The sequence below is a fragment of the Bipolaris victoriae genome (assembly GCF_000527765.1).
Source record: "Bipolaris victoriae FI3 unplaced genomic scaffold scaffold_170, whole genome shotgun sequence".
Lineage (NCBI taxonomy): Eukaryota > Fungi > Ascomycota > Dothideomycetes > Pleosporales > Pleosporaceae > Bipolaris > Bipolaris victoriae.
The window spans coordinates 12,614-29,875 of NW_014575222.1; the positions used below are offsets into that span (position 1 = coordinate 12,614).

A 17,262-nucleotide genomic window follows, 5' to 3' on the forward strand; every position below is an offset into this window, starting at 1 on the left:
CATTCTTCCTTTTCAGCTGGAAACTTCTTACATCTTTTAAATTTACGACTTTGTTCTCTGTTCGCATGGCCTTTTTTGTGCCCAAAAGCGTTCCTCTTTCGGGATTAGGGATTTACTTAGACATTTTTGGTTTCTTTTCTTTACTTCATGGCGGGAACATGTTATTTGCATGCTTTAGATGACAATCTGGCCAAATACATAAATATTCTTCTTGAGAAAGTGAGTAGTAAATTCAATCAACTGACGTGAAAATTGAGAAGAATCGTCATCATTCAAACCAACCACCTTCCTCTCCCGAGTTACAATCTCTACGCAACAGCCACCAAAAACGGCTCCTCCCCTTCCTTTCTCACCACCTTCGCCCTCTCCACAAGATCATCCCCAACCGCCAACCTCAACCTCTCACACGTAGCCGGACTATCCAAATTCCACACCCCGTCCCCCTCCCTCTCCGTACTCTTCCCATTCATCCTCCTCGCCGCCCCCACCGCCTCCCTCAACGCAAAGAACACCGTACTCCCCAGAAACAACGGCGGCTCCCCAATCCCCTTACTACTCTGCACCGTCCTCAGATGATTCCAATTCAACGGCTTCCCGTCGTTGTCATAGCGCAACATGCTCGCGTTGAAGACTTGCGGGATATCGCTGAAACCGGGGATTTTGTAGGTTCCGGGGCCGCGGGTGAAGAGGTGGCCGGAGCGGGCGTGCCAGAGGGATTCTTCGGTTGTGAAGAGGCCGAGACCTTGGAGGAAGGCGCCTTCGATTTGGCCATAGTCTATGGCGGGGTTGATTGAGTTGCCGACATCCTGTTTTCCCCTTGATTAGCACTTGTGGGGGGATAGACGGAGGGAAGGAAATGAGGGAGGGGAGGGGAGTAATATTTACCATCATAATGTCAGAGCGAAGAACGGTGTGATCGCCAGTGAGAAGGTCGAGTTCAACTTCCGAACATGCAGCGCCTTGAGTCCAGTAGTAGTACATCGGTTTAACGGTTTCGGGGTTGGTGTCGCCCCATGTGTAGCCTACTTTTGGCATTTTGTAGAAGCCGTTTGCAGCGAGGTTGACGCGGTCGATGTAGGCAGCGTGGGCAAGGTCTTTGAGGGGTGCGTCTGGGCCTAGTTTCTCGCGGTAGGGCTGCAGGCGTTCGTTGAGCTGGTCGCAGGCATTTTTTACGGCCATGCCGTTGAGATCGGAGCCGGATGAAGCGGCTGTGGGGGAGGCGTTGGGGATTTGGTAGGTTTGGCTATCTTGTGTGTAGATGGCGTCGAGGGGTGTACCTAGTTCCTGGGCGGCTATCTGGCACATTTTTGTGTAGAGACCCTGGCCCATTTCTGTTCCTCCGTGGTGTAGTAAGACACTTCCGTCGTGGTAGATCTTTACATAGGCAGCTGCCTGGTTGAGATGCAATGCAGTTGCAAAGCTGAGACCGAATTTTGATGGAATCAGACTGATACCTCGCTTTCGCCACCGGTTCTTCTTGTTGAATTCGTTGACAGCGGCTTTTCGTTTCTCATATTCAGACGACTTGCTCAGCTGGTGAAGCAACATCGGTATGTGCCAGTCTTTGTCAATCTTTTGGAAGAATGGAGTGTGCTCTCCAGGCTTGTACAAGTTCTTCCATCGTAGCTCGTCGACATCTATACCAAGACCTTCTGCAATGTTGTACATGATGGTTTCTGCAAAATACATGCCTTGAGGCGCGCCAAAGCCCCGGAACGCCGTGTTGCTATGGATGTTGGTTCTGCAAACGTGACCACGTAGGAAGACATTCGGGCATTCGTATGCGTTATCAAAGTGTGTCAGGCATCTGTCCATGACGGCTCCACTCATGTCTTGGGAAAATCCGCCATTGTCATAGACATCAGCTTCCATAGCAAGGAGCTTGCCCTCTTTCGATACCCCGACTTTCCATTGCGCTTTGAACGGATGTCTTTGGCCACTGAGCAACATATCTTCATCACGGTTCAGCATGATGCGGACTGGTCGTTTCTCTTTTCTAGCTGCAATTGCCGTGTAGACAGCAAAGGGCACACTCCGAGATTCTTTCCCACCAAAACCGCCTCCCATGCGCTTGACACGAGCGTTGACACGGTTGCTTGGTATCCCCAATACTGAACTGACAAACTCTTGTACTTCCATGGTGTTTTGGGTCGAAGACCAGACTTCGATAGCTCCGTCTTCTCCAGATGGTATAGCCAATGCTGCGTTCGTTTCGAGGTAGAAATGTTCCTGACCACCTAGCCTACACATGCCTTCGAAGATCCTGTCGCATTGGGCAAACGCATCAGCCATCTTATCGTCAATAGCCAGGCCCTTCCTCAGAAACTTCCCATGTGGAAAGTAGCTGTTAGCTGCAATGGCTTCATCGATAGTCAGAATGTGAGGCAGCTCTTCGTATTCAACCTTGACAGCTCGAGCAGCTGATTGAGCCTCCAACGCTGTGTCGGCATAGACCATTCCAATGACTTGGCCGTGTGACAAAACCTTGTCTTCGGCGAAGAACGGCTCATCTTTCTTGATAGATCCCCAAATATTCACGTCAGAAGGAATGCTATTTCTGTCAATGTATCCAACAACACCAGGCATATCAAGCGCTCTGTCCCAGTCGATGCTCAAGATCTTGGCATGTGCTTTTGTAGATATGACAAGGCCACCAAATAGTTCCCGATCCAGTCTCGGCATGTCATCAATATACTCGGCCTCACCTGTGCATTGCTTAAGAGCGGAGAGATGAGGGATTTGCCTGCCAACAACACGCTGCTCGTAGGGGTTGTAGTTGTCACGCGTTCCACTAGAGATATCACGATGAATCTCATCTACAACCTGCTGATCAACATTTCCGAGCCCAAACTCAGCGGCAGCTTCGTGCCAGAAGCGGAAGAAGAGCGAAAGTGTGAGAGTCTTGCGGTAATCAGCCATACCACCTGGAACGCTATATGGAAGGTCGTAATCCCGTGTCAACGCAGTAAGCGCAGCATCTAGCGTCTCCGAGTGAAACCATGGCTTGCCGAGAAGAGCACTCTGTGTCTTTGGCGAATCCTTAGTCATTGGCGCCATGCCACCAAAAACGATGGACGCATCCTCGACCCGTCCGGCGGAATCGAGGCGCACCCTGAATGCCGCCGTAACGATTGCAATATCATCATCTTTGCGCTTAGCCTGCTTGTACGCTTTGAGCACCTCTCTGGAATCTTTTGGTGGTAAAGGTATCCGGATGCTATGCAAGGTTGCATCGGGAGGCAGACTCGTAGTCCTGTATGCTACAAAGAATTTGGACATGGGAAGGTGAACGTTACCATCCCTCTTGTTGATAGCCTCTAGTGTGGCACCTGCTGCCAGCAACACGGGATTCGCGTCCGATATGGGCGAGGCGGTTGCAATATTACCAGCCAGCGACGCTACGTTGCGAATCTGGCGACCAGCAAAGTAACGCAGTTGTTTTCGGAGAGCTTCTAGAACCATTGCACGCTTACCAAGCTTGGCACAGACCGTTTTACATATCTCCTCTAGTTCGGTCAGTGGAGTGTTGGCTGCAATGACAAGCTCCTTGGCATTCTCGAGTTGAGCATCCATAGGGATCTTAGTATGCTTGAGCTCTGGGATATCTGAAATGTAGACAGACACTGCAAAATCCGAATTCTTGAAGCGAACCTCCACCTGGACTTCACTGGCACCTCCAACGAGCTTGGCCGATGGAAATGCATCCTTGAGGTCCAGTAGCTGGTCAAGCTTGGTAGGTCGGAACCAAATCTTCTTGTCGTTGCCGTAACATATCGATTGTGGTTCGTGCTTCCACAGCGCGGAGGGGAAGATGAGCTCTGTGTCTGGCGTGTATTCCTGAAACTCTATTCTTGGGATGCCCTTTTCTGAGTTTGCTGCTGGTGCAAGGGCGGCAGAAGTTGAAGTTTTGGTTTGAGTGGCTGCATCTCCTTCCTTGCTTTTCAAAGGTTTCGCATATTCTGCACCGCTAATTGCAGGGTCTGCCTGCGGAGGCTGTTTTGTGCCCAGGGCGGCAGGCGTATGCTCACCTTCGGATGTCGAAGTAGGCTCTGATGGCGGTGAGGAAGTGTTAGACTTGCTATCGGCGGAGCTGCTATCTGAGGGCTCATCCCTGCAACAGCCCCCTGGACGACCGCAGGAAACCTTGGAGGGTCCTGTACATCCGCTGCGGGTAAGATCAGTGACATCGTCTTCGAATCGCCCAGCGTCTAGTGTGGTTGGTCCATCTTCCTCAGCTAGTTGGCCCTTCAAGTCTTCGGCGACGAAAGTCTTTGCAGCCTGCAAGATAGGCTTGTAACCCGTACAGCGACACAGGTTGCCATCTAAGTGACCTTCCATCTCGATTTCACGGGAACTTAGATGAAACTTGTTTGTGTCGGGATTGTATGCATTGCGCACAATGGCATAAAGACTCATGACGATACCAGGAGTACCTACGACATTTGTCAGTAACCTGACCAGGCAGCTGCAAATCTAGACACTGACAGAATCCACACTGGCTGCCATGAAGTTTTGCAATCCTCTCTTGCAGGGGGTGTGGTCGGCTAACACTGCCAATGCCCTCGACGGTGATGACATGCTTGCCGTCGATACCCACTAGCGGGAACAAGCATGCGTTCACTGACAGATGTTTAATCCGTTTCTTCTCGGACTGCGAGTCTGCGACTTGAAGTACGACTGTACATGCGCCACATCCACCTTCGCCACAGCCCAGTTTGGTACCTTTGAGATTGGGCTGGGCGCGAAGGTAGTCAAGCAGCGTCCAGTGGGGGTTTGGGTTGCTTATGACGGTCTTCCTGCCGTTGATATATGTTGTTATATTGGGTGTTTTGTATGTCGCTTCGATCAAGGGTGTGAGGGCGTCGACAGCGGAATGCGCCCGAGGTGGGTCTGCAGCGCTACCTTTCGGCGGAATGGGGAGAGACATGGCAGATCCACGGAGAGCCTGTACAAAACAGACGACAAGAGCCCGGACAAGGGATGTGATGCTCTTCTCGTGAGCCTGGCAGAACGACGCTGACAACTCTCCAGCCTCTGCATGATCAAATCGACAGCACTGTCACGTGACGATATCGCCGATAGGCCTGATTGGTGTGGGTAGAGGCTAACCTTCCACTGGCGGACAACTTTGTCTGGCTGGAACGCTCTACCCGCAACACCCCACTCTTCCTTAGCTACCACTACTCGCTTTCAATGCCGCTGTAATACGCGGCGTTAACGCATATTTGCACAATCAGCACTCACACAGCAGTGCAACCACGAGAACGGATTCGTATGGCGGATCATTCAAATACCTAGTTGTTTCCCCCGACAGTCAGACAAGCGTACCCAAAACCCATTGGTGCTGCTGGCACCGGAGTCTGTCTTGGCTTTTGCAAGTACTACGCGTGACAGCAAACCCTGCGATTGTTGAGAAGGACCAAGAACAACACTGAGAAAACATCCTGACATCCTGCAACAAGGTGGCATCAAATCCATCGTAGCAGGCAACTTCAACAGATCCGATGCTGCGTCAAAGGTGGAGGCTACCAATGTCGACTTGGTCGTCTCTGGTCGACAGTTCACTGCGAGCTTGTCTCTCTGAAAGAAGCTGGCTAAAGGCCTAGAATCGGATCAGTGCAATCAAAACCTTTTCTACAGCGCTGATCTTCCCCTCAAATGGTTTTACCGGCTACTCTGCTTACAGACAGACTACTTGTTCCTACAACTCGATTTTATGATTCCGTTCAGTACGTTAATGCTGGAATTAATTTGGGGCATTGCAAAGCACATGCAATCACCCCAAGTCTCTATAGAAGTAAGTTCTGTAAATGACGTTCACTAGACGTTGCTACCCGCTAGTACACACAGCTGGTGGCTGGGAAAGAAGCAAATACAAAAGCAATGTGATCATTACCACTGGAAATTAACATGATGTAGATCGTGCCTCTAACAATTTTCATAGTGGTATTCCGATGCATGGCTAAGGGCTCTTGTTCCATTGGCTTTGCAGCCGCTGCCCAAACTTCAACTAGTTGAGTCGGTCCTTCCCGACTACCCGAGTCTCACTAGACTGCTTTGCATCAATCCTTTTTCTCAACTTCCTTTCTCGTAGTTTCACCAACCTACTTCCAGTGCATCGATCGAGTTCTCGGCCCCGGCTTTTCAGCCCCAAGTACCGCTTTCGGATACAAGGATGTAGTCCCGCATACCAACAGCCGGTGTCTCCTGCAACAGTATCTTCAGCTGGTGCACGGTTTAGCCACAACCTTCTCTACCATGCCACTTTTCGGACTTCGACAACTCGTATCCTGACCTTGACACAGACAATAAACTATTTTTTCGGTCATTGCAGATGGCGCTTTTCCTCCATGAGTAGTCTTCGCCGACCGTCATCCTGGACTACTTGGCAGAATCTCTGGAACAGTTGCTACAAAGACTTGCCAAGGCTGTCGTCAACTCTCCGTCTGCTCCGGATGCTAGACACGACAAGGCGGCTGCGGTCAAGCTGGTGTACAAACTACGGGAATTAAAGCACCTCGGCATAGAGACCACTTCCAGTTATTGTATCACGATCAAACGCATCGATGCAATATACAGGACGCATAATTTGGAAATAGCACGTCATTTTTTAAGCCCCAGCATGCAACGTTTTGGCTCCTGGACCACAACCACCATAGTTTGACTGGATACATAAGCAGCCCTTTAAACTCCGATCCGGTTGGACCAATCGATATTCCATATCTAGCTACATATGACGCAGAATTCTCCTTCATCAGTATTGATCAGGGAACTTCCATGCTCTTCCATCTGCGGCCGAACGGGTGGCCTGAGTTTAAGGATTCATCAACTATGACTACAGGCGCCACAATACGCACGTTCATGGACATGGACTCCATGCAAATATCGGCTGCAGCTTTCATCGTGGAGATACATGGCAAATTTTCGACATCGAAAAGGATTGATTTGATGGAAGAATTCCCGCAATCTAGATCTTCGGTTACCGTCGCTATTTTAGCCGTAGTGGGTCGCCATCAGTCCGGATACAGTGCATCAACGTGACACAAGAACTGTATTTGGTATTAATGTATATGTATGTTTTATATTGAGGATCATCTAAATAGCGTGGTAGCTCGGGCGGCTAGGGCCAGTACCCGCTGCCAGGTACAACATGGACTGGCTCCGCACACTGCACCACAAACAGGGCCGACCCTTTTCTAGATTTTTCGACTGCAACTATCGCCTGAGAATTTCGTTCGAGAAAAGATCTCCGTCTGCAAGACAATAACTTGACAATCTGTGGCATGATGTCTATTCTCCTTCCTCTCTACATCTACCCCAGTCCCGGTGCTTGGGATCCACTCTATGCAGCGTATGTATACACGATCCTTTTATTCCTCTCATTCTAACAGAGATCAGGGCAAAGGCACACCGCGATGTTTCTTTTACAGTCGTGCTCAATCCCTGCTCTGGACCCTGCATGGGTTCACTGCCTGACTCAGTATACCTGGACGAAATCCCCAAACTTGCTCAATACCCCAATATCCGTACCTTGGGCTATGTAGCGACGCATTACACCAAAAAGACCGTAGACGATGTCTTGGCAGAAATCGACACATACTCAAGCTGGCCCTCCGTAACGAACGTGACAAGCATGCGCGTCGACGGCATCTTCTTCGACGAAACACCTAGCACTTACACCCCAGAATCATATGCCTATCTCGAACGCGCAACACATGCAGTCAAGAATACGAGTACGACGTTCAAGAAGGGCTTTATTGCGCACAACCCCGGTCTTGTCCCTCTAGCGGACCTCACCTCACCCGGCTATCTTGCAGACTCGTACTTCAACCTCACCGATCTCACCGTTGTCTTTGAAGAAACTTTCGAAAAGTACCTAGACAAGGACACAATGGGGCCTCTTTCCAAGGCAGCTGTCCCGAATTCAAAATTGGGAGTCATTCTGCACTCTGTCCCAAGGCTAAATCAGGATGTGCTGAGCTATGTGATTGGGAAAGTTGAGGAAGCTGCCGACTGGGTGTTCTTGACAAGCGGGATTGAGGGCAACGGATACCATGACTTTAGTGAAGTGTGGCAGGGCATGGTCGCAGTAGTCGGGAAGGGAAAAGGTGAGGGGACTGGGTGGAGAAATTAGAGTGGGGATAGACAGTGAAGGGAGTGATGAGCTTTCATGAAGGATTTTTGGCTTTTGGGGTTCACTTCTTCTTTATTCTTTGTTCAAGAATTCTCAAATGGTTTATGTGGGTATTTAGATGGTTGCGTTTTGAGGCGCAACGAGTTAAGCCGTGTTTCTTTTTGCTCATTTTCTCTTCATGGTTAGATTACATTCTTCAAAAACTCTATTTCTTAGAAAGCTCTCTGCACCGTGAATTGAGCAGTCATTTTTGTTGGCCACACGTAAACGCCCTTTGAGCAGTGACACCAAGCAGGGATATGCATGTAAGTTTGGCTTCTTAATGAAAAGTTTATTACTGAAAAATCAACCATTAGTTTTGTAAAGTTAGACATAGTGGAGACCCTTTTTATACACCATTCCCCCGCATCTCAGCCTGCACTCTCTTCTTCTCCGCCAACTCCTGCCGCCACTTCATACCATCCCTCATCACCCACAGTGCCACCGGTAACAACGCCACGTAAATAAATGCAATCAGCGTAAACGCCCACCCGGGATTCATCGCGCGACACATTGGCAGAATGGCCGCCGACCCACCCGCACTCATTAGACACCTCGCAAAATTCACCGCCGCCGTGGCCGCCGCCGGCTGATCACGATGTAACTCAATCAACAACCCATTCGTAATATTAAACGCACTCGTAATACAAAACCCCATGACGCCCAGCGCAATCTCCGGGCCCGCAATATGCGTCTTGAACCGCAGCGTCCACGCAAACATGACAATACCTAGCACGCCGACTACGTGGTTCGGCAGCAACACCTCCATGCGCACGCGCTCAATAGGGAAATTGCTGAGATCCTGCTGCTTGCCCGGGATAATCACCAGCCCAATTTTCCGGGCGTGGCGTCGGAAGTTCCAGTCGACGACGCGGCCCATGGTTAAGGAGGCGATGAGAGAGGCCACGCCGTTGGAGATGTAGCAGAGTCCGATGTCAAGTTCGTCGAGGCCGTAGGCTTCGTGAAAGAGATCGGGGATCGCCGCTACGGTTACCATTAGGCCTGTGAAGAAGAGGCCGTTGTACAGGAGTATGATGCCTGATTCCTTTTCACCCAGGATTCTCATCGTAGCTAATGGGTTCGGCCATGCCGTCTTGGTGCGCGGAGGCAGTGGCGCCGTTGTTTCCTGGGGGAATTTACGGCGGAGTTTGCGCTGCTGGATGCAGCTTATGACTGAGCGGTTTACGCCGCGGGGAGGAATAGAGCCGTTTCCTACGACTTTACGACAGGTTTCTGGGAAGAAGAAGACGAACAGGATGAGGAGGGTGCCGGAGAAGATGGCGAGGAACCAGAAGATTGCGCGCCAGCCTAGGTAGCGGGAGAGGAGACCGCCGATTGTAGGGCCAAAGGCCGGGCCCATTAAGACGCCGGCTTGCGCGTAGCCCATATAGGTGCCGCGGTCAGCGGAGGTGGTGATGTCGGCTACGACGGCCATTGTCAGGGCTATGGCTGCGGAGCCGCCGATTGCTTGAACCATTCGGAGGATGAGGAGGGCGACGTAGTTTGTTTGCAGGGCGAGTCCGATGTTGCCTATGCAGTAGATTACGAAGCAGATTATGAATGTTAGTCTTCGTCCGCTGTTGTCGGAGAGAGTACCGAGGAAGGCTGGGGCTATGGCTTGGGCAATCTGTGGATGTTAGATGCTAGGCTATGCAATCGGGTGGTGTAAAGAGCTTAGGTTGATTTTTGGAAGGTTGGGGAAGAGCCTGAAAGAGACGAGGAATCCTCAACGAATTATTCGACACATACCATGTACGTCGTCAGCGAGATATTGACCTGCGTAGGCGTGATATCCAACACGTCGGCCAGTAAGTTGAGTGCGGGAAACACCATGGCGGCACCAAACGGCGATATCAAAGCGGATACGGAAACAAGAGCAATAATCCATATCCTCATTCCCTCGCTAAACACCGAATATGGCTCTTCTGACACCCGTTGCTGTATCACTTCCGACGTCACATTATCTTCAACATCCATCTCCTTCTCCGTCGCAGCATCTACACTGACATCCTCGGCCGAGCTCTTCGAAGCAGCCATCTCAACGCCCTTTATCTTTTCTCCAGCCAGAAACAAACTACAACGATTGTATCTTCAAGTTCGCAGAAGGAATTAGTCAAGTATAGCGCAAGCGTGTCAGATGTAACATTGGCGAGACAGGCAAAACACAGTCATTGAGATGCAGGGAAAGAGGGAGAGGGAGAGGGAGAGAATCAGAGGGTTGGACACGCATGCTGGGCTACATAATGTGGATCACACTCCGCACATGATGCATGTGCTAACCGCCCTATCGAACGGCGGCGCTAGGGAAGTGGAGGAACAAAGCCCATGGTTCGCTGCAAACTGCCAGGACCGTTGCTTCCCTCTCATCCCCCAGCCCGATACCGATTGCGTTCGCTATCTAGCCTGCATCTTGTCTATTACATACGGCAGGTTGCCGGTTTTGGCCGTTCTGGTAGTGACGATTCTCTCTATTGTCGACTGCTGTACGCTAACTCGGTTGCTTTGCAGTTACACCGGTGTAGGGTAGTTAGTTCTAGGCTTAGATCGATTGAGGATGGACCGAGTCAGGTGGGCCCCCACTGGGTAGCTTCAATGACGGAAGCCAGCTTCCGGAGATAGCAAAGTGCGAAGTGCTATTTCCGACCTGGGTCGGAGTATAGTATGCCGAAGAAGAGATATTATTCCCGGTGTTTGGATATCGTTCAGAATGATGGGTTGGAGGGTCGAGACAAGCTTTTGGACTCGGAGTACTAGTTATGGCGGGGCGATGGTTAGTGGATGGAGTGCGGTGCGGTATCGGCGCGTTTGCGAAATGTCCATATGGCCTCGGAGTTTTATATATCCCCTAGTGCCTTGGGCAAAGAATACATAAATAGTGCTGTGGAAGAAGAGAAAAGACTGCCACAACACAAACAAGTAAATTGAAGGAAAAGTGCAGCGCTAAAGATTCAATGACTATGCCAAAAGAACAGAGCTCCTCCCATACTAGTATGCGAGATCCACATGGCCACTGCTCGTTGTAGTTTCCAACCATAAACGCCACTATCATGCCTTCGTAGATTCTTTTATAGCCACTCCCCATAACCGTTGCAAGCTCTTTGAGTTAATTGTATTGATCGTCGTCGCCGTGGAAGAACCTCAGCACAGCCTTGGCTACAACCAATCCATCATGCATCCAGTCAGCTCTTTCAGCAGCCTCATCAGCCTCCTCCTTGCTCACACTGCCGCTGTCTACCCTCATCTCCAATTGTCTCTTGACAAGTTTCTCATCAAACTCCATATGTCCCTGCGTGGTGAATAATCTCTTTTGAATATACACGCCCTGAACGCCAGTGTGATCGCTCGTGCCCCAAACATGTACTTTAGTACCCTTTGGCAGCAAGTCTGTTGTTTCCGGTGAAGGGGGATTAACAACATGGTCCAAGTGCATCTGGTGAAGGTGGATCTTGGTCTCGGTCTCTGGCAGATTGAAGAGTTCGCGGCCGATTTTCATAAGCTCGATCGGGTGGTGTGACAGCTCCCACTCGCCGTTCTTTTCTGGTTTCACGGTAGAACCTAGTGTACGGCAGAGAATCTGGTGGCCAAAGCAGATTCCTGTAAAGCGGATATCGGGGCGATTTTGCCAGACATCTAATGTTGTCGTCAGCCATTATTTCGCTTGACAACCCGGAAACCCGATTTACGCACCTCTGATGAACTGCATTAGTTTCAAGATCCATGGGTCATCGCCATGTGCATCCCAACAACTACCGGTGATTAGAATAGCGTGTACATCGTCTTGAATCTCTTCTAGTGTCGGTATTTTGCCACCCTCTGGCTCAACAACATATTGCATAGCCGTCTCAATGCCCAGCTGCGGATCATGCTCGTCTCCAGCCTTCTTAAGGAGTTCGCCCAGTACAACGCCAAAGGAACCAGTCTCTTTCTGAGTATCGGGGTGTGTCTCATCGGTCTCGAGAACAAGCATGCGGACCTTATCCGGGTGGTTGGAGAGAAGTGTGCGGTTTTGTGCTATTGGTGGTACCATTTTGGCGGTACATGTGGAAAACTGATGTGGTGAAAAAGAGAGCAGGGATTGTGAAGGACCTGGGTTTGAAGAAATAGTCGTCCGCATCCGTGGTCTAGGAAAGCTTTTGGGAAGGCATGACGTCTGACGAGAACTTTTTTGCACAGAGGCTATGACGCGTACAGGCTTGTACATGATCAAAAAGAGTTTAACAATTTCAAAGAACTAGTTTTTCTGGCTGATAAGAGACGCCGCGGCTTTTCCAAGAGCCTCATGTACCATGTTTCGGCTGCCATCTTGGCCGTGTCATGTTCTGCTGTTGTATGACGAGCTTTCAGTTGACGTCAGATCGGCTGTGTCTACTACGTCTGGGGTTCAAAGTCGAACGTAATAGCGTAGTCTTGGAAGCGTTGGCGGTACCCAAATTCTGGGCGATTTCGGTATAACGCGGCAGCTATCCATGCAGGTACTGGAGATCGGTGTGGCTGCGTGGCTGAGCACAATGATCTAATTGGTCTATTGATTCGATGACTAATAAATAATTGTGGCTGGAAAGCCGTCTACTCCACGCCTTTGCCCTTCAGCTTCAAATCCTCCGGGTCATGTGGGGCATCGGCAAGCTTGCCGGTCGACTCTTTGCCGGTCAACAACTCAGTAAAGACCTTTTGCAGCGCTTCGATCGCCTCTTCTCCAATCTGATAATGTACAACCAGCCTGCCACTACCTGTCCTTACTCCGTACTTTTCCGCTAGCTCGATGAAGCTGTTGCTTTCGATCTGGTGGGCCGCCAGGTCCAACCAGACCATGTTTGTGTCTACCGGGTATTGCAGCTTGCCTCCTAGGTCGGTCCATATCTTCGCAACCCTCTTCGCGTTCTTGTGAGATTGTGCGAGTTTTCCGCCCAGGAACGTTTCTTCAATGGCGACGCGCATCGGAGCAGCGACCACACCAGCCTGGCGCAGCCCTCCGCCAATTGACTTGCGGATCCAGCGGCTGCGTTTGATGAAAGCTTTCGTACCAACAAGGAGACTTCCAATGGGCGCACCTAGGCCTTTGCTGATGCACAGACTGATGCTGTCGAACTCGGCACAATATTCCTTTAGGGAACCGGCGCCTGCAGCGACAGCCTCCCACAAACGCGCACCGTCCAGGTGCATGATGATACCATGTTGGCGTGCCCAAGCAGATATCCGCTTGACTTCAGAAAGAGGCATGATGGCACCGTTTAGTGTGTTTTCAAGAGAAATCATGCGAGTTGGGCAAGAGTGCACGTCATCTGAGAGTGTCGCGTACTTTTGAATATCTTCCAAGGTGAGGTATGTGCCATTTGTCGCGTCGAGAGACTGGACCATGGCCTGAGACAAGGTAGCTACACCTCCTGCCTCGTAGTTGACAATGTGCCCTCTCCGGTCGACAATTACTGCATGTGGAGGACAGGTGAGGTGTGCCCGGAATGCAACCTGGTTGCCCATGGTACCCGAGAGAACAAGAAGCCCGTCTTCTTTTCCGCTCAAGTCTGCAATGAAGCGCTCAAGGGAGAGTGTAGTAGGATCCTCCATGAAGACATCGTCAAGCAGGGTGCATTGCTGAATGGCCTTGAGCATGGACATGGTAGGGGTTGTGTGCACATCCGAACGCAAGTCAAAGGCGGCCGGGTTCTTTTCACTACCCCAGGCTGTGCCGTCGGAGGGCATGTCATTGGGCACAGTCTTGTTGCCCATGGCAGAATACTGGTCGAATTCGCCCATCGCGAGTCGTGCTGTTGTATGCAGGTTGCGAAGGGTGGGGTTCGCGGGGCGGGCAATGGATGCGGCGACGGCTCGAGTATTCGCAGTCAGGCTTGTTCCTTGGTGATGGGTGAGGTCAATTGGACCGGACGTGGATGGGACCACGTACTGAGAAGGCGCTGTAGCGGGTATAAACGTGTCCGCGGCATCGCAGGCTATGTCCAAAGTTTGATAGGGCGTGTGCGGCATCTCAAGAAGCGTTCGGAGCCGAAGATATGCGGCGGCTACTTTCTCGACACGGAACGCTCTCGACTCCGATTCGCCCACGCCTCGTCTATTCCCGGTTCCCCTTGGGAAGGCGACCACCTAACGTACATCGTACTCGTCACCCGCCCAGCTGCTTTGCATGCCATTACCTACAGAAAACTGACAGTATGCACTCGTGCCCTCTTCTCTCGCCATGACTAGCCAACGAAGGCCCTCCCCTGCCTGATGACCCCTCCTTTAGCTTACAAAACATGCCAACAAAGATATATTGCAGATCCGATAGCAGGGAAGTGCTGACAACTCTGATTTTTTATTTCTCGCTTCTAAGTGGAAACAAAACATCTCGACGTTGTGATTGCGGGACTTTCTTCCTGTCTTATTTGACACCAGCCTAGCATGTCGCTTGTAGTTGGCAGCAATGTGGATACACGAAAACTATTATTTTGGGTTCATACATCACACCATATCATCGGATCTATATCCGTCCGTATTGCATTGAAAAGGTTTCTGGATCATATCGACCATCGGTCTACACCATGCACGGATACCATTACTCTCCGCTTCTAAGCGCTGCACTTTTGCATTGAGTTCGGCTTGCTGTCATTTAGCACTTACTTCTTCACACCCTTTCGTCTAGTATCTAGTCTAGTTCAACGCCACAGGAGGAGAAGCGTCAAAACGATAGACCCAACTGATCAGATGATACGGTCAACCGACTCTTATTTCGACTTGAAATGCCTTGACTGATCCAGATTCAGCTCTAGGGAAAATAGACTTATATCAACTACGGTGTTGCCTATAAATGAGCCTAGATTGATCGTAAATATATTCTGCAATCTTACATCTACCAATCCAGCATCCAAACCTCATTATACCTTTACAAATACCAGAAGCTGAGTGCAATAACCAACACTTTCCTAAGCTGCTTGCGGTATCAATCCACATAGTTCTCGACCCCGACATCGATGCGTTTACACCACCAATCACGCCCTTCTAAACCTACCTAGAACCTACGACCTCCAACGGGCAACGGTCAAACTAGCCATACATGTCCTATCCCTGCAATCTGGAAGTAACTCCAACCTCTAAAACAACATTCTGAGTTCACACCGGCACGGTTGCCCTTATTGGCGTCGAACCGGACCGGACCGGTTGTGGGTGAGGTGCATACCCGGTTTTGTTTCCCTTTCTCTTCTGTGATAATCCAGGGTCCTGCGTATGTAATGTATGTGGAATAGTGGGTTGCTTATCGGTTCGAGGCAATTGGCTCGATAGATGAGCCTGGAGCTTGTGTATGTGGGTTGTATTGCAGGGGGTGATGGATAGAGTTTGAGATAATTCAGAGGAGGGTGTGTGGACAAGTAAAGAATGAAACGTCTTTATTTGGGAATTGAGGTATTGTATCATAAGTTTCTGACGGTAAGAAAACGTGGCGACGATGAACACGCTGGGATTATCTCATTGGAGGAAAGACGAGAAATGCGAAATTGGTGAAACTGAAAAGTTTAATCCGAGATTAACATAAAAGACAAGAGGATAAAGACAGTTGATCTATGGTATCTCCTAATTTGGTTGCAAGATGCGCCTTCCATAATCCACAAAGCAAACAAGCAATAATGTTATGTAAACAAGAAATCATCATGTGTGCACCTTCTCTTCCCCATCCCAGCACTCTCACACAGTCCTCAGCACACTCACCCCCACCTTCTCAGCTAAATCATAGATGGCAGCAACCACGGGATCAACATCCACACTCTTGATCGGAACCCGATGCGCGCCCGGCCACTCCACCAGCGTCGCAGTCCCCTTCTCACAATACTCATTCAGCAACTTTCTATGCAATTCCAGCCCTGGATCCGCCAAACCATGGACATGCAGCGTCGGCACCCTAAGCGTCGCCTCCTCATCCACCTCCTTGCAAAACTCAAACCCCTCTGATATCTTGCCCGCACTCACCAGCGTCTTGCTAGTTAGTAGCCTGGGATTGAGATTGGACAGCGGCGCCCTTCCCGCCAGCAACACGCCAAAGCGCCACTTGATATCTGGGAAACCGGTGAGCCCCGGTGTTATCGGCGCCGCAGGACCACGCTTTTTCGCTTCATTCTCGCGGGCCTGTTGCTCAAGCAGCAAACTCGCGGATAGTTTTGCGCCCTGGCTGAAGCCCATGAGGCCAACCCACTCGCCCGTTCCGCCCGCAGCGTCGTCGTCTTGCATGGCGGTGCGCATGGCGTAGCCAATCTCCTCGATGCACGTTTCCTCGTCGAGCTCAGGGTGCGAGGGTAGCCAGCGCAGCCACCGCCGGAAGGGCGCGTAGCTGCTGTACACGTCAACGACATCGGGGTGTGGGTCGCAGAAGAAGGGCGCGTCAACCCATACGAGGCGGAACGAGTGTTGCAGATGGCGGATTAGGCATCGTGCTTGCGCTTCGAAGATTGCGGCGTTGACGCCGCCGCCGTGGAGACAGAGGATGCGTGGGAAGGAGCGGTCGTCGGGCTTTACCAGGGGTATTTTGGAGGCGGATTGTGAGGGGAGCATGCTTGGGGAGATGCTGAAGAGGTGGACTTTTGGGGAGGGGAAAGAGGGCTGGAGAATGCAAGTTCTCACTGTAGAGGGCAATTATGGCGAATCGCAAGCATCACATGTACGTCTTACGGCTACGGGGGAAGGCCGCTCGGGGGAATATGCGGCTCATTCTTAGCCTGCCGCAACAGCGTTGAGAATAGGCATCAAAGTATTGAGGGCAGCGACTTGCGGTGGGCTCGGAGTCCGGAGCTGGGGGCCAGGGTAGGCCTAATGTCTTCTCTGCATGACACTTATGCTGTTAGACATACAGGCAGTTTTGTATGGATGTAGACTAGGAGTATTGTAGAGTCCGGCATATTGTCCGAGCTTGACGAGGAATGATGGGAAAAGGTATAGCGACAAAGGCAGCAGTGACAAGGAAGCTTGTTAGATAGGGCGGGGAACCGCTTCGGCTCAGAATTGCACTAGTAACGTCTATGCCTCGATTGCGATAGTACGCCCCCCATCACTAGACATAGCGCAGGTACTTGGGTAAAAACCGACTCCAGTCCTTTCAGCGTGCTATG

The 17,262-nt window shown here is 50.8% G+C and overlaps 8 protein-coding genes across 8 annotated transcripts; 2 read left to right on the plus strand and 6 right to left on the minus strand.

The window, feature by feature from the left end:
- Positions 1-308: 308 nt before the first annotated feature.
- COCVIDRAFT_31607 (hypothetical protein) lies at positions 309-4,927 on the minus strand (the record flags this gene model as incomplete). Its single annotated transcript, XM_014695242.1, has 3 exons — positions 309-806; positions 886-4,433; positions 4,486-4,927. The coding sequence occupies 3 exons, from the start codon at positions 4,925-4,927 to the stop codon at positions 309-311; spliced, it is 4,488 nt and encodes a 1,495-aa protein (XP_014550728.1).
- A 1,787-nt stretch (positions 4,928-6,714) lies between these two features.
- Positions 6,715-7,041, plus strand: COCVIDRAFT_114746 (hypothetical protein; the record flags this gene model as incomplete). Its single annotated transcript, XM_014695243.1, has 1 exon — positions 6,715-7,041. A coding segment is annotated over one exon (327 nt), but the record flags the coding sequence as incomplete, so codon positions are not given.
- A 245-nt stretch (positions 7,042-7,286) lies between these two features.
- Positions 7,287-8,134, plus strand: COCVIDRAFT_31608 (hypothetical protein; the record flags this gene model as incomplete). The annotated part of the gene is made up of 2 exons (XM_014695244.1): positions 7,287-7,351; positions 7,399-8,134. The coding sequence occupies 2 exons, from the start codon at positions 7,287-7,289 to the stop codon at positions 8,132-8,134; spliced, it is 801 nt and encodes a 266-aa protein (XP_014550730.1).
- Positions 8,135-8,299: 165 nt separating this feature from the next.
- Positions 8,300-8,449, minus strand: COCVIDRAFT_114755 (hypothetical protein; the record flags this gene model as incomplete). Its single annotated transcript, XM_014695245.1, has 1 exon — positions 8,300-8,449. A coding segment is annotated over one exon (150 nt), but the record flags the coding sequence as incomplete, so codon positions are not given.
- A 73-nt stretch (positions 8,450-8,522) lies between these two features.
- COCVIDRAFT_114741 (hypothetical protein) lies at positions 8,523-10,210 on the minus strand (the record flags this gene model as incomplete). The annotated part of the gene is made up of 2 exons (XM_014695246.1): positions 8,523-9,800; positions 9,923-10,210. The coding sequence occupies 2 exons, from the start codon at positions 10,208-10,210 to the stop codon at positions 8,523-8,525; spliced, it is 1,566 nt and encodes a 521-aa protein (XP_014550732.1).
- Positions 10,211-11,276: 1,066 nt separating this feature from the next.
- Positions 11,277-12,200, minus strand: COCVIDRAFT_20891 (hypothetical protein; the record flags this gene model as incomplete). The annotated part of the gene is made up of 2 exons (XM_014695233.1): positions 11,277-11,803; positions 11,861-12,200. The coding sequence occupies 2 exons, from the start codon at positions 12,198-12,200 to the stop codon at positions 11,277-11,279; spliced, it is 867 nt and encodes a 288-aa protein (XP_014550719.1).
- A 539-nt stretch (positions 12,201-12,739) lies between these two features.
- COCVIDRAFT_114739 (hypothetical protein) lies at positions 12,740-14,115 on the minus strand (the record flags this gene model as incomplete). The annotated part of the gene is made up of 2 exons (XM_014695247.1): positions 12,740-14,025; positions 14,076-14,115. 2 exons carry the CDS (start codon positions 14,113-14,115, stop codon positions 12,740-12,742), a joined length of 1,326 nt encoding a protein of 441 aa, XP_014550733.1.
- A 1,732-nt stretch (positions 14,116-15,847) lies between these two features.
- Positions 15,848-16,708, minus strand: COCVIDRAFT_31612 (hypothetical protein; the record flags this gene model as incomplete). The annotated part of the gene is made up of 1 exon (XM_014695248.1): positions 15,848-16,708. One exon carries the CDS (start codon positions 16,706-16,708, stop codon positions 15,848-15,850), a length of 861 nt encoding a protein of 286 aa, XP_014550734.1.
- Between the last annotated feature and the right edge of the window lie 554 nt (positions 16,709-17,262).